The following is a 15,857-nucleotide window of genomic DNA, read 5'->3' on the forward strand; positions in this document are numbered from 1 at the left end:
TCTTTCCTGCCTATGCAGGGGGTCGGACTCGATGATCTATTGAGGTCCCTTCCGACCCTAGCATCTATGAATCTAAGGTTGAGAACCAGTGGTCTAGACTAGAGATGCATCAGTCTGGACCTCTCGGAGGGGAATGTTTCTAGAAGCAGGAGCTCATCCAGCTGGGACACAAGGAGAAATGGTCAGGTCAGGGTTGGGCAAGTATTGGGCCCGTGGGCCACATAGGGAGTTTTGGGGAGTTGTTGTGGGCTGGGTCAGCACCCCTCTTCCCCCCCGTGTTGAGAACCAGTGGTCTAGACTAGAGATGCATCAGTCTGGACCTCTCGGAGGGGAATGTTTCTAGAAGCAGGAGCTCATCCAGCTGGGACACAAGGAGAAATGGTCAGGTCAGGGTTGGGCAAGTATTGGGCCCGTGGGCCACATAGGGAGTTTTGGGGAGTTGTTGTGGGCTGGGTCAGCACCCCTCTTCCCCCCCGTGCAACAGCTCACCAAACCTCCTTATATGGGATGGAGCTGCGGCCATGCGGGGAGCTGGCATAGGTGGCAGCTTCAGCAGGGGCAACTCAGCTGGGGCAACTCAGCTGCCACCACCAGTGCCACCTTGGCGCCACCCTTCTAACCCAAGGAGGGGCTCGGGTAGATGCCCCAATCCCCAGCAGTAACTTGCCGGCTGTGTCTGTAGGTGATGCTGGCACGCGCCCAGCGCTGCTTCTGGCATATGGAGCAGGAGCTGGTGTAAGCTATGTACAGGGCCGGGACATGCCGGTCCACCCGGCATGATGCAGCAGCCGGAGCCATCAGCTCCCCATGGGCTCCATGACTTCGTGGCCGTTCACCTGCAGACTGGATACAATCAGTTGGCGGGTCAGATTGGACCGGGACCACGGGCTGTATTTTGCCCACCCCTGGGCTAGGCACTGCTCCTTCATGAGGACCAGGTGCAGCTTCAAAGAAGAAAACATCTCAGCTTCAAATTGTTCGTCAGCTGGTTGGGATGCCCAAGGGTCTTTAGCAAGTTGAAGGGCTCTGCTTGGGATATAGCTAAGGGCAAGCCTATGTAGCAGCGTTTTGCTGGCAGAACCCTCCCTTCTTCTGGCAGAGTTAAGCAATGACTAACTGCACTCCTGCACTTCCTGCTGGCAGCGATGGTCCCTGCAGCAGCTGGTGCCTTCCCTGGCTCCTGTGTGGAGCAGTCAGAAGCGTGTGGGTGTAGCTGAACAGTGGTGGCTGTTGAGATCAGATCTACCGCCAGGCCAGGTCAGTGTGGAGATAGCCCAGCTCCACCCTAGGGTTAGCTCCCCAGCTTCTGCAATGACCTTAGACAGGGTGCTAGAAGTAAGCAAAGAGTTTCTGGCAGTTGGAGCCTCAATGTTGAGCAATGGCTGAGCACAGAAGGAAACACCAGTAACAATGGCTGAACTGGTGGTTTCACAGTCTTCTGGCCTCATAGGTCGGTTGTGCCCAAACTTTCTGGGCTGCACGCCAGATGAGTGATGCATGGGGTCTGACTGGGCTCAATCCAGCACATTCATACATTGCTGTCTTTAGGTGATGGCACCATCTTGTGGCTTTTTTGTGAGGACTCCCTGAAACTTGCACTCTCATCAGCTGCATTGCATTGTACAGGGCATTGCAAAACTTGGACAGCAGCAAAGATTTTGCACCTGTGGATGGTACTATGCAAATACATGATGTTATGCAAATGATGTTATGCAAATGATGTTATGCAAATGTAACACAAAAGCTACATGTTTGTGACTGCTTTCCTGGGTATCTTGGGCGCCTTGTTACACATTAATTACTCTCCTGGAGTTCTTAACCCCTGGATTGTCCACACATTAACGCCTGAAACTAGTTTTAACCACACTTTAGGCTGCTTAAAGTTACACCACTCTAGGGCAGGTTTATCTCTGATCTGTGTTACCCAGCTTGTGTTCCGTTAATGTGTGGTCATTCTCCACAGATGACCAGCCCAAGTTGCAGTCCTCCAGCATCCCCTGGTGCAGCGTCCCTTTCCCTGCTCTCCTGTTCTGTGTGGATATATATTCCAATCCTTGAATGCTGCTGCCCCAGGGGTGGTTCTGGTGTCAAGCCAACTCCCCCTTCTGCCCCTAGGGGTTGTGACCTTCCCATCCCCAGAGGTGCAACCTGCTGCAAGCAGCCAGCAGAGCACATGCCAGTTAGCCAGGTTGCAGGGCATGGATGGGTCTAGGAGTGGGGTTTGGGGGTCAGGGAGGGCTAGGGAACAAGGTAGGGGGCTGAATTGGGTTCCCATGGGCTGGGGTTTCCCTCCCCGGGCAGGGGCAGTAGCTCCTCCAAAAGTGCCACCCATTACCACTCCCACCTTCCAGGCACACTGGGAAACATGAGCAGCAGCACCCATCCCACAATGTTAAAGCCCAATCTATTAAAACATGAAACCTTCTTTAATTTACTTCCTCTTTATTTCTTTCTAAATTCTTTTTTTTTTTGTTACTTTTTATTTTATGCAACAGTGGCTGACTTCCTTTATATCACCACCCTTTCCCCCATTTCCTTTTCACCTCCCTTTTCATTACCCACCCACATCCCATTAACTCTCTGCCTCCCAGCTTCATGTTCCTGTCCCCCAATCCATCTCTCGCACCCCTGCACCTAGAGCAGGAATAGAAGCCTGTCCTGGCTCACCAGCCTTGTGGTGGCAGCTTATACCTATAGCTCTTGGGCGCCTGTTTGCCAGCCCTCTAATGACAAGGCACAGCTGTGCAGGTAGGGGGCAATCAGAGAAAGCTTTTAGCCTTTTAGCTGTGACTGTTCCAAACTTGAGCTAGCACTACCTGGCCACATCTACATGAGATTTTTACTGTGCAGTTGACTAATTAGCTGTGTAGTAAACATTTTGGCATCTACACATGTGCCCCGTTAGGTTGGAGTAAACTAATTTACTTTGCAGCAGGATAGTACTTGTAAATATAAATACTGTCCTTCTGTGGAGTAAAAAACTCTGCAGCAGCACACATGTAGATACTGGAGGGGCTGGTTGGGGCATGAGGGTGCTTCAGTACGGGGGCTGCCAGCTAGCCTTGCACTGAAGTTCCCTTGTGCCCCAGGCAGACCCTCCACAGCATGTTGAGCCGGGGGCATTTGCCCTGGGCTGGGAGGCTGAACCCTAGGGCTCCTTGCCATCCAGGGCTGCTCTGACCCAGCTCCATGTGTTGTGCATGAATAAACTCCAGAGTTCATTGGTCCGGAGTTATTTGATCCCAAGTGCACAGTGTGCCCAGGAGCAATTAACTCTGGAGCAATAAGCTCCAGAGTTTATTCATGTGCAGTAATAGCACCTGTAGACAGACCCATACTGATCAACTTTTGAGCAGCTCAATGTGTAACATGTAACAAGGCCCTGGCAAAACTGTCTTGCATTTTCACTGTCTTAGTGTTCTGATTGCAATCTCAATGAATGCATATTAAAAACCCCCCTTTAAGGTTGTTTCTTTCAGCTCCAGAAGATCAGGAAATCCCCTTCAGCTCAGTAAAGATGTGAAGGTGCTGTGCTTTAGTCAGGCATCGAAGGGGCTAAATCGTTACTAATGATTTCCTCCATCTCCTGTCTTACCTAATTCCTTTCATGATTTTCCATGTGCTCCTGTCTTCTTTCCCAGGCCTGAGATCAGAAGATGGTGGGGGATATGGAAGGAGCCCGGTGCTACAGCACCACAGTCCTGGTGCTGAACATCATTGGTTCATTGGTGGCGGTCACTGCCCTGGTGGTCTTTTTCATCATGCTAAAGGCTGTGATTCACGAATTTGTCTCAAATTTCTTGTGACTGCCACAGAAGAACCATGCTGGGAAGGAGGCATGCAGCTCAAGTTCTTCACGCAGCTACGAAATCTCCGAATAGGTAACATGTTCAGAAACAAGTTTGTTCAGAATAGCAGCATGCAGTTCCTCCCTCATTTTGAGGCTAGGTTTGAATGTGTGTTCTCTTTTCAAATCTGAGCAGGCTGCCACTTCTCGACCCAGCACGCTGCAGCCCTCAATGCATCTATCTACTTGTGTGCTCCTTCTCCAGCTATTATGATGTATGTTTTTTTGTCCTGAAAATAATCCACTGTCAGTGCTGCTATAGCTTTCCTGCTTTGCAGGGCTCTACACAGATAAGAGGATACATTTTGCTCAGAGGAGGCTCTGGTCTACTTTAGTTTGTATCTATGGGTGGACCAGAACCATCTATTTGGGAGAGTTTGAAACCAAGCTGTGCCTCTGATACTGTTACCCATAGGATTCTTAGCCAGAGCCCTCTAAGGATTGACATGGCAACTCATCTGATGTAGTATCAAGTGAACTTTGATAGTAACCCCTAGACAATATTATAGGCTTTCTCCCCATAATACGACCTGGCAAGTGGCTTGTTAGATGTTAGGGTACCAGGCCTCAGGTCCTCCACCGGGTGTGTAGGATCTTAGTTTCTGGCTCCCTGCTGTTCAAGCAGGGACCTAGCAGCTGCATCTGCCCTCCCAGAGTCATAGCATGCTAACATGCACATGGTCCTTTGTTTGTTCATTACTTTTATAACTTTTTTCATCTCAAATTGTCCAATCCCCTGGCTCTGTGCCAAGCATTCTTTATATGGTGCACCAATTCATTGGCACTATGCCAGGAACATTCCTTATATGATAACTGTTGTGTTTTACTCGCCTAGTGCCCAATCACAGCACTCACATCTCCCAGTGGCACAGAAGGCGCTCTGTTCAATTTTGTTGCTTAGTTCCGGGAAGCCCTGGGCTATGGCTAAAAAGCCTTAACATAACTCTGTTTATTGGCTACAGCACCCACGTGTAGAATAAACCAGACCAACCCCATGGGTCCAAATCCTCATGGCCCTGTGCATGGGGAACACAGATGCACATTCAGACTACGTGCCTTGAACTGTTTGTAAACCTTTTGTAATGTTTTTGTAAACCTTTTTCAGTAATCTTTGTAAACCTTTTTCAGTAATGTTTTGTTAGTGCACTGTTTTTCAGCAATAAAGCTGCCTCCAAAGACTCTTGTCTGTTGCTTTTATTGAAAGATCCTGCCTGTTAAGGAAATAAAGTGGGGCAGTTAGTGTGAAGTATTTAGCTTTACGTGATAAACATAAAGGCCCAGTTCTAGCTGAATATGATCCTGTCCACATGCAGCTCCCTGAACACCCAGTCCTGCCCCATCCCTCTCAGCAGCTTATTCTAAAGCTCAAATCCAGAAGCAGTGGTTGTAATATGTGGGTAAAGAGTGTCCCTTCTGTAATGGGGGACCCTAGCCCTCTTGCAGTGAAGAGGGGACCCCTTTAAGGTCAGGACTTTTGTAGCCTAGAAAAAGGGGACAATTTCTTGCTGTAAAGAGATACCCAGCTATCACGGAGGCAGCAGAGAAGACAGTAGCTGTGAAGGGAGGCCCCAGCTGGACAAGAGAGAGGCAAGCAGCTGGCTGCAGAGGAGACCTGGGATCCAGAGAAGGAATGAGGTTGGGCCCTGGGCCAGGGGCTCACACTGCAGAGCTCAGCCTACAATCAATCGCTGCAGGACCCAGCAGGGGGAAATTAGGAAGAGACTGAGCACATCTGCAACCAGGGAGCTGGAAGCCTGGTCATTTGACCAGGTGAGTGGAGCTGAGTGAGATATAAACCCCTCAGACCCAGTGCTGCCTGCTCCAGTTGCAGCACCTTCTCGGGTCAAGCCAGCCACGTGCTCAGCCCCACCACAAGGCTGGGCTAGGCCCTGTGTTGCCCCGGCACCATAGGTGGGAGGGGGAAGGATGCAGCGTGTCTGGCAGAGGCTGCCCCACTGGAACTGGACCCTTCTCTTGGGGCAAGCTGGGAAAGGCCTGGCTTGGTAGAGTGGAGGAGCTTTCCAGGTCCAGGCCACAGTGGCACAAGCATGGTAGGAGGCACAGGGAGCCCATTGCCCTGCTGGGGTCCTGCGTCTAGAGTGGGGCCAGGCAGACCCACTGTGCAGCTGAAACTTGCTGCTGCAGTAGGAAGGCCTCGCCTGGCTCCTGTGGGGGGGCACAGCACCTCCCTTCCCATGGTGGTAGGATTTAGGCACAGGAGATGGCCCCCAGCTCCAGCTCTGTCCACATCCCCAGCCCCAGCACCTGCCCATGGGGGCAAGGGGAAGTCATGGCTCCACAGTTGGATGGGATCCCCTAATGGCTGAGCCATGCGTGCTGCCCTCTGCCCATGGCTCCCCACCAGTGGCTTAGGCCTCACACAGTGCCAGGCACGTAGTGAAGACATAAGGGGCTGCAGTCATTTCTCCCGGAGGTCACTAAACTAGAAATGAGTTACTGGTAACCATTTAACTGATATAATTGGAGGAGGTTAAATGGATAATTTAAAAAATGATATTGACTTGAAAAACATCTCAATGAACATCAAGACATAGCAGGTGAGAGAGAGGAAGGAAAAGGGGGCCAGACTAGGGGACCAGAATAGGTAGTCAGGTACAGCCCCACCAGGAGAGGGTGCCCAATTGTCTCCTGAGGAACACCCTATTATATCTCCCCTAATGTTTCAGGGAATAAATGCACCATGCTATGAAACTCCCATTCTAAACAGAAGCACCTGTTATCCAGATGACAGGTAACCTTGTGGGTTGGATACTGATAGAAAAGGCAGAAACAGGTCTACAACCCAACTTTTTATTTGCTTGCACTTCAAAACACAAATACAAACATTTATTCCAAAGTCTATCTGGCTACCCATTACAGCGCAACATAAATTCTCACCTATACCAGCACGAGAGACTTGAGAGATTGGAGGAGGGTGGCGCACAGATTAACTGCAGGTCTTCTTGAATTTGTTGAGTTCTCCAGATTTCTCCTCAGCCTATACCCCATATTTATAGATGGTTGTTCTAATATTCTAATAAATGACCTCTTTAAATTTGTTTAAATTTCTTTGCTTTACTGAAAGGTGTCAATTAGTTGAGATTTGTTCCTGTGAAATTACACTTCTGGAGGGCAGGATTCTTAGCTCCTTCCTTCACCATTATGGGATATTACCTGCCCTCATCCTGTTTTTCTCTTCCCCCAAATTTATGGTCTTTCATAAACAAGGCTGCTTTGTGTTTGGGTTGGTTTCTTTTTACAACTTATCTAAAAACTTAACAAAAATATCTGCTTTTTTTGTTATATTAATTGCTATAAACTAAAGCTATGATATAGCATATTCCGATTATATAATATACAGTCTTCCCTTATATTTCTTTTCAGACTTTGTGCGCTGTTTTAATTCTATCTTATTACTGATTTAGTTAGACATGTTGAAGGCTTCCTTTAGTTTGCTAAGCAAGCTGATTATCACATCTGCAAAGGCTCATGCTATGATCACTCAGAGACAGACCTTGGGGTCTTCTGCTTAACCACACTTCTGCAGCTTGGCCTAGGCCCCTTGAAAATGGCCAAGGCTGGCAACATACCAGGCACTCTGATGCTGGCATATGATAGTCCATACCTAAGTGAACTTTTCCTCCATCCCCTTTGTCAGTGGGGCTAGATTTGGCTTCCTCAGATAGTATCCTAGGGCACCCCTCTTCTTGGACATACTGCTCCATGACACCATCCTGTCCCTGTGTGAGCTCTTCAGAGATGCCAGGAAGGGGATAGGGAAGGGACAGAGGGTGGATGTGAGGGCACAGCTTGGTGGCAGTGGGGATATGTAGCAGAAAGCCCCCTTTTCCTCTTGCCTGCAGTTGCTCTCCCCTCTTTGGATATGTTTCTCTTCTATCTTTTCTTCCTTCCTCTTTCTTTCAGTATAAGATAAGGATTCCATTTTAAAGTTTGTATGTGTGTATTTTGTATCTCCCCTTGTATTTTGGTATTTTTATCTATTTGTGTGCCATGGCATTACTCTTGTAGCTTATATTTTATACTCCTCACCTTTTAACTAAATGTGTTTAGTTTCAGAAGTAAGTTATACATTGTAACAATGTTAACAAGGGCAGGAATCTAACTGCCGCTTCCCTGTATCAGGCGGGCCCCTGAAAGAGCGAGTGAATCAGTGATTGAATGCGTAACACAGTAGCAGGCAGACATTAACACCTAGGAAAACTGCAGATCAACCAACCGAATAAATCAATAGGAGACAATGTAGCAACCGGGAATTCTCTAAACGTCACTGATCAAGGGCTAGAAGCCCTGGTCTGAGTTAATCAATGCCGGGGACCAACTTTTGGGCTGAATATCTCCAGATCGACCGCTCCCAGAGCCCTATTCAAAATTCATCAACAGACTCCCAAACCTACACGTACATGCGGACGACCCCTGGGGCTGCCAGATGCCATCCAGTAGCCACCGAGGGGGAAGTCCCACAAGGGTCAACGACCCCTGGATTGGACAAACGTGAAAACTGGGGAGTCACCAAACTCTGCCAAGGACAGATAAAAAGCAGTGAAAAGTGACCCTCAGTGGCACCCTCTTGATCTCCAACTTGACCAGCCCCCGACCTGTCCAGCCAGAAGGACCAGCCGGCAACCTCCTTCTGGAAGATAACACCACACTGAAAGAAGCCTCGACAGCACACTCCAGCGCCTGTGGGATAGGTATACCTGACTCCTGTAGCTCGCTACTGTGTGTGTGCATGTGTGTGTGTGTGTGGGGACCAGCCCCAAGGTTTATGATTTGACTTCATTACAGTGTTTCAATCCATCGAATAAACCAGAATTTTAAGGATCCCGAGTTGGACATTTGTAGCCAACAGATGGAGCAGTGGGAGAGAGTCCAGTGGACTACAGGACTACTGGGGAGTCTGCAGGGACATTTATCTTGCGGTCTCTCAGCAGTCTTGGGACACCAACTCTAAGAAGCTTCCAAGGGCAACTCCTGGTTGTGGCCAATACCAGTAGAGCAGGGGGCCTAGAAACCATACGCCCCCATGGAAGAATCAGGAAGAAATTTATCTGAGGGAATCTCAGAGTTTGTGTCCTGCCCTATTTACTCATGGGAGGGCAAAGAAGACCAATAGCACAGTACTATAGCCACAATGCCTGGACACCCGGAGCAATGGCTTGTTAGTGTCTGTGGTGGAAATTCCCCTCCTTGCAGAAACATTGCTAAGTCAAGCCTGTGGCCTCTGCGCAGAACTTGTTGGCTGCCCCCTCCCGTTCTGCTCAGCATTAAGGAGCCTTGCAAACTATTTTGTCCAGCCTTCAACCATCCCCATTGCACTAGGTCTGCTTTGGGATAGCCACCATTTCCTAAAGCAGTGTGTATGGGGGGCGGGGGGGCGGACACCCTTCAACAGATCCCAGGCAGCCCCTAGAAAATGTTGGCCTTCAGTTTGTGTCCGTGCCTTCATCTATGCTGGCCCCAGGAGCCTTACCTGGGTTTCTGGGGGTTTCCTGGGGCAGCAGCAGTCTTGGAACCTGGCTGTTAGCCAGAGGATGGCTCTGGCCAACCAGGCTCTGGTTTCTGGCAGTGTACACTGCTGCCACGTCTGCTGTGCCACTTTTTTTAGTGGTTTTTTGTTCTGACACCAGGATCTTCCGGTGTCAAAAAACCCCACTGTGCTGCTAATTTTTATACATGAGGGTGTACATGCACCAATGCAGTTTGCGGCATCACAAACAGGTTTGAGGTGCTGCAAACTGAATGTATGTATTCATTAGCATGTGCCCAAAAGGTCAGAATGTTTTGGACACTATGGATTCCTATTTGAAATCTTTGGGTTCATCTTGTGAACTATGTGTAGGGGTTTGCAGTGCTAATATTGTGTGGCAGCCCACATCACCCTTCAGTGGACCTTATGGCATCCCAGGGTGGTTGCGTACCCTGGTTGAGAATCACTGCTCTAAAGACTTAGCAGACTGAACTGCATTATATCATAAATGCTTTTGTTAAGTTACGGTAAATTTAAGTGGCCACAGGGTGGAGGTGTACTGTAAGAATGGGAAGCAAGCTACTGTCAGAAACTGGCTTTTGTAATATGTGCGTCATTTCCAGCCTTCCACACAGGGAAGTGCTTCTATCTCCCACTATCTGGCTTGTAAGATGTAGGTGTTGAGGTGGTACTTTCATTCCATTTAGCAGTTGTAGCAATCTCGAGCTACAGCTACAAACCACAACCTCTGCTTGAACTTTTTGTACTTCTCTAAAAAGCCAATCTGACTCCCCTACCCACAGCCTCACAGCACAGACTGTTACAGTTTGGGCTACTCTAGGAAAAGCTTGCTACCTAACTTGTCAAAACCAAAGCTATTTGCTTTATCCTGGCAAGGTAGTTCACCCCAGCCAATTTATTGCAGCCAAAAGCATGCATGGCACCTCCCATGCCCTTCAAACTGCTAACATCCAAAATGCAGCAGCTGCTGTTACAGACCTTGTAAGGCAAAAGAGCCCAGACCCTGTCCAGGTTGTCAGAAAGCTACAATCACACCCTCATTTAGAAGAGAGGTGTTTTGTGACACTGCCAGCACTTCAGGATTGACTGTGGACATCTTTTCCCTTTCCTAAGAGGGGAAACTGTAGGTGCCTCAATGATATGGACAGCACCAGCTCTATCACTGTGCCAAGCTTTAGTGTTGTGTCAAGGCCAATATGGGAATCACCATAATGCATCTCATTTGTGGTACTGCTAAAGTGTTGGTCTGTGGCCTCTATTCTGTCCTATTCACATTGAGTTTCCCATTGGTGTAGGGAGGGTGACTGGCAACAAAACCACCCACGCATTGAATTGCAGGAACTATTTAGTCTTCAGTTTGGTAAAGTACATTAAATCAGGCAGCCTGTCAAGTAGAAGAGTTTTACAGACCTGCAGGCAGATTGCTTTGGCAGAGACTGGGTTCCCCTAGCACAGGGGTGTCAGAGATGCAGCCTATGGGCTGGATTTGACTTTTGGAGCCATGTCCTCCAGCTCAGAGGGCTCCTGGCAGGGCTGGGAATTCAGAATTCGAACCCACCACTGAATTTTGGATTATGGAGCCCAGTGGGGACATGCTTCAGTAGCTGCATTAATCCCTGCAACTCCCTGAGCCAACACAGTGCCACTCACCCTGCTGCCTTGCACAATGTTGCTGCTTGCCCTGCTGCTGGAGTTGGGTCCAGAAATGGTCCAGGAAGATCCTTTCAATCTGGATCCAGGCAGCAAGGATCCCTGTAATCTGGATCCAGCCTGGGAGGTGGGGAGAGCAAGTGAATTTGACATGCCTACCATAGTGTGACAGCTAATCCATGTCCTGGGGGAAATGAGTTTGGGGATCTTAGACCTGTTTCTGAAGTTCAGTCCTCACTGCAGATACCAACATGGCTTTACTGGGCAAAAGGTTGCAACTTCATTTCTGGCTTTTGCCCCTGCCTCAATGACTTGAGCTCCTCAGCTCTCCAGAAAATCTTCTCTTCAGGGTGGAGTGATCTGGGATATAAAAAGTATCCCCTATACACTAGGGTGAGGGCTGGCTTACAAAACCAAGCCTGTTTCTCTTAGCCCTGCCCCAGCATTCCTGATAACCACAGCTGGGGGACAGCTATAATTTTCCTGGTTTATATATAGAGGGAGAAGCTGTGCCTCAGGCAAGAACTATATAAAAGGGGCTGGCTACCTTTCCAAGGCTGCAAATGCAGGAGAGCTGAGGGTCTCCCTCTCCTGGAGATCATGGACACTTCTTACCCACGGGAGGACTACCTGCCCATGACGTCCCACAAACAGGACCATTCTTCCACTGTCATCACCATTGGATCATCCGTGGTACCCCAGGACCACCTGATTTGGTCCATCTTTAACACCATCTACATGAACCTCTGTTGCTTTGGTTTTGTGGCTCTTGCTTACTCCATCAAGGTAAGGATCTAGCACAAGTCCATAGAGGCTGATCCCTCAGTGGAGCTTTCTGGGTCAACGTTACACCTCTAGGGGATGCTGGTAGGAAGGAGATGCTCCAACATAGCAAGCTGTATGCAAAGACATCTTTCCAGGATCTACCAGAGATTCCTAGTATGAATGAAACCTACTAAGCAACCCTATTCCCTAGGGCTAACTTGGGCAGTCTAGTATTTCCAGGGGTTCTGGTAGGATTGAGATGCTCCAGTTGTCCTGGCTTTGCCTGGAGACCCCAGGCTTTCTTAGAGTTTCCAGTAAGGATTTTATATTTGTAGTCACACTAGCTTAGCTAGAGACTGGGATTCTTGCTTGTGTTCAGAAGTGAAAAGAGGTCTCAAATCAGAAAGCAAGGACTTTACCAGGAGTTGAGGAGACTCCAGGAGAAATGTATCAGGGTCAGGAAAGCAGCTGCTCTTGGCAGCTGGCTTTGAATTGCTTCCTCCCTAATTCTTACGTTGATAGCAACTGTCCTTTTTGGGGGAAATTAGCCCATTGCCACCCACGAGCCTTTCCTTAGGAAAACCACTCTGAAAATATCAGCAAGAACTCTCTGGATGACTGTCTAGGAAAACTCCCCTGGTAGGTCAAGGATAGACCCACCTGAGACTCTAGTGTCTTTCTGAAAGGCCACAGATGGGGCCAGGGCACTGCCTTTTTGCACAGAGAGCCCTAAAAATGAAGTAAGTGCCTTGTGTCAGTGCAGCGTTCTTAAAGGAACAATGTCCCTGAGCTGCTTTAGGCTGCTTTAGGTACATGGTTTAAGCTAATGGCCCTAGTCACATTCCTCCTTCTGTCCTGCTTATGAGGGTGTGTGAGCTGCCCAGGCACACACATTCTTGGTATCTCACAATTTATACTGTCAGTATAGAGAGAAAGTTGTGGGGGTTGATTTTTTCTATTGCAAAGGTTGCCAAGTGCCTGCTGTCTCTAGTGAAAGGTATATGTCTGGAGCTGACAAGGACAGATTTGACCAAGGTCAGGCAGGGGCATTTCAAAAAGAAGGGAGGAAAGGAAAGGTCTTGCTCTGTTCCTCTGCTGGGGGTCTTACTACTCAAGAGTTCAAAGCAGGGATTGATTTACCAATAGAAGTAAAGGAATGAGGGGACATGTGAGATGGAGGGAGTGAAGCAAAAGGGAAGCAGAAGAAAGCAGCTAAATTCAGGGGTAGGGTTGGATTGGAGTGATTTGGGCTTGTGGATGCGTGAGGAAGTTGAAAGGGCTCTAATTGCCATGCTCAGAAGCTGGATGAAGGGGTAGATAAAGTAGGACTGAGTTGATGCCCTCTGGATTTGCATGTTCTTTTAGATTCATGCTTTCCCTTCTACTGGGCTGCCTCCTGGCACTTTGTCATACTCAGGCGTATCTGCAGGGCATTATGCAGTGCTGTGTACAGGTCCTTACTCCAGCTGTGAGAGAGATGCTGAGCAGTAGATCATATTCACTGAGGCAGAATACTGCATTACTATGGCCATGCTGCTTCCAGTGCCTGCACTAGCCAGTTCAGAACTAGCCCGGGTCTCCTTGCACAGCACTGTATTGTGCTGTATAGAACTGCTGTGGGTTACCCTGGTTCAGGCAGGTCAGCACCGCAGGCTGCAGTGTAGTGTGGTTGTACTGGCTTCAACTGAGCTTGCATTCAAGCTACTGCAGCACAGAGCTTTGTAGAGGTGAATTCACCTATTTCTCAGCTGTGCTGCGCCAGTGTGCAGCTACAGCTAGGTTGTTTTTGGCTTCCACACCAGCAACTTGAAAGTGAGTTCTGGCCTCTCTATACTGCTTTGCAGTCTGCCCTGTAACCATGCCCTCACCCTCCCTGAGATACAGTGGGGTGAATTTAGAGATGATGGATTGAGTGTTGCAAACCATAGGCTGGCGAGTGCGCAAGTTGGCTCTGTCTGAGGCCAGAGGGTAGTGGAAAGGGCTATTTAGACTCACCTCTGGATTTGGCGGATTAGGAATTTGGAGGAGATGGAGAGGGAGGAAAAGTTCTGCTGCAGGGAAGAGAAAAAGGACAGACAGTGTAGTGAGGGACAAGTTGTCATGAGGACTTCAGGGAGTGGTGACAGCCAGTCCTGATGCCTGTGGTGCAAGCTCTCTGTGGGATGTTGCTCCATTCCCTGCTTTCTCTGCAGTGTCCCTCACTCACTGTGCTCTGTTGCAGGCGCGGGACCAGAAGGTGGCAGGTGATGTGGAAGCAGCTCGCCGCTTCAGCTCCAAGGCCAAATGCTACAACATCCTGGCAATGGTGTGGAGCCTACTGCTGCCAGTGCTACTTGTTGCCCTGGCAGTCACTGGTGTGATCCACTTCACCAAGCTGGTTCAGGAGTCCATGAACTTCTTCAACTATGAGATCATCACCATTGAAGATGACAAGAAGTGAGACAGGGGCTTCATGGGTTCCTGGGAGCTCTCGTGGGGCACTCCTAGCAGTGTTCCACATGGACGGCAATCCAGCATGACCCAGCTGAATGGGACACTGTGCATGGCCAGCTGCTGCTATAACCCAGGGCAGCTTTCCCATATCCCTGCAGCTATGGTATCCATGTACTTTGGAACTCGCTTCACAGCTCTCCTTGTGGTGTGGCATGGGATCTGAAAACAGTTCCCCTGTGCATCCTTGTGGCCTGTGTGGACTTACATCCATACAGCTGAGTCTGTGCAGTGGTCTCCTCAGGCCTGGCCCCTTTTGTCTTCCCCACCCTCTCTCCTCATTCGACCTTGGCTTGTCTTGGGACCACTGTTCCCTTTTTCCCACTGCCAAAGACACAAATCCATTTCAACACTTTCCTTAGGCTCCCCCCCCCCATCTTTGGTTGTTTATTTCGAGTAATGTTGGCTGTCTCTCAGTCTAACCATTCTTGTAGCTATTTAAGTGATTAAATAATTTCATACATCTTGAGTCTCATGTGTGTCTGGGAAAGGGGGGCAGTTTCTCATTGGTAATGGACACGGAGCATTTTCTTGATTACTCTTAAGTTTTCACTTCCAACTCTTGTTTACCAGCAGGAGAGAGAGAAATGCATTGTGCTTTATATTGTAAACCCAGATCTTCACACAATCACAGGAATTCAAGAGCTCTGGCCCCTGAGCATGGGTCTATAGAGCCTAATCAACCCTTCACTTTTCTTTTGCCCTCTTGGAAGTCCCAATTGTAGCCTACAGATGTAGAGAGATTACTGCTAGGGCAGGGATGGGCAAAATGTGGCCCGCAGGCCAGATGCAGCCCACCAGGCCATTCTATTTGGCCCATGGGGCCCCTAAAAAATTTAGAAAATTAATATTTATCTGCCCCTGGCTGCCTGTCATGCAGCCCTCAATGGCTTACCAAAACTCAGTAAGCAGTCCTCTGCCCAAAATAATTGCCCACCCCTGTGCTAGGGAGTTGGATTCTTGTCTATGCCCAAGGTGGGTGCAGAAGAGAAGGAAAATAGAAGAATCTTTAGCCTCTGCTAGGAGATACAGGCAACCAGATGGTGGTTTGGTTTTGTGAGGTTTTATCTAGTACATGAAGCCAGGCCTGATAAACGCATATCACTAAAGATATCAGTAAGGTTTGGTGCTGCCATTCAGACAAATTAAGAATCAGTCTGTACTTTTACCCAAGACTGTGTAGGTTGCACCAGAGTCCTGTACCTTAATTCAAAAGTTCTTTTCATTTTTGCCCTGCCCACGCTCCATTCAGGAGCTAAATCTCCCCATGGAAGCCTGTCCAGCTGCATTTCTGACATGACAGGAAGCATAAAGCAATGGGAATCTTACACAGATTCCTGTTTCTGAAGCATGCTCCACCTGACTCTGAAGGACCAGGGATGAAGTTTGGAAAGAAGCACCTAGACCAATGGTTTTCAACCCTTTTTGTACCAGAACCCATTTTTAAACATAGATGGCCAGTCCTGACCCAGTAAGTAGAAAACAGCCCCTGGCCATGCTGGCGCCTCTCACTTCCAACCTGCTGACACTACCCCCAGGCCCCAGCTTCTCAGTTTGGGGGGAAGAGGGAGCATGGGGAGCTCCAAGCAGCCACTG

The 15,857-nt window shown here is 48.9% G+C and overlaps 1 protein-coding gene across 1 annotated transcript; it reads left to right on the forward strand.

Annotated features, from left to right (window-relative positions):
- Positions 1 to 11,302: 11,302 nt before the first annotated feature.
- Positions 11,303 to 14,946, forward strand: LOC102384660 (interferon-induced transmembrane protein 5-like). The gene is made up of 2 exons (XM_006038317.3): positions 11,303 to 11,792; positions 13,993 to 14,946. The coding sequence occupies exons 1-2, from the start codon at positions 11,607 to 11,609 to the stop codon at positions 14,209 to 14,211; spliced, it is 405 nt and encodes a 134-aa protein (XP_006038379.1). The 5' UTR covers positions 11,303 to 11,606; the 3' UTR covers positions 14,212 to 14,946.
- The last annotated feature ends 911 nt before the right edge of the window (positions 14,947 to 15,857 follow it).

Source organism: Alligator sinensis, unplaced genomic scaffold (genome assembly GCF_000455745.1).
Source record: "Alligator sinensis unplaced genomic scaffold, ASM45574v1 scaffold1639_1, whole genome shotgun sequence".
In the NCBI taxonomy this organism is placed as follows: Eukaryota; Metazoa; Chordata; order Crocodylia; family Alligatoridae; genus Alligator; species Alligator sinensis.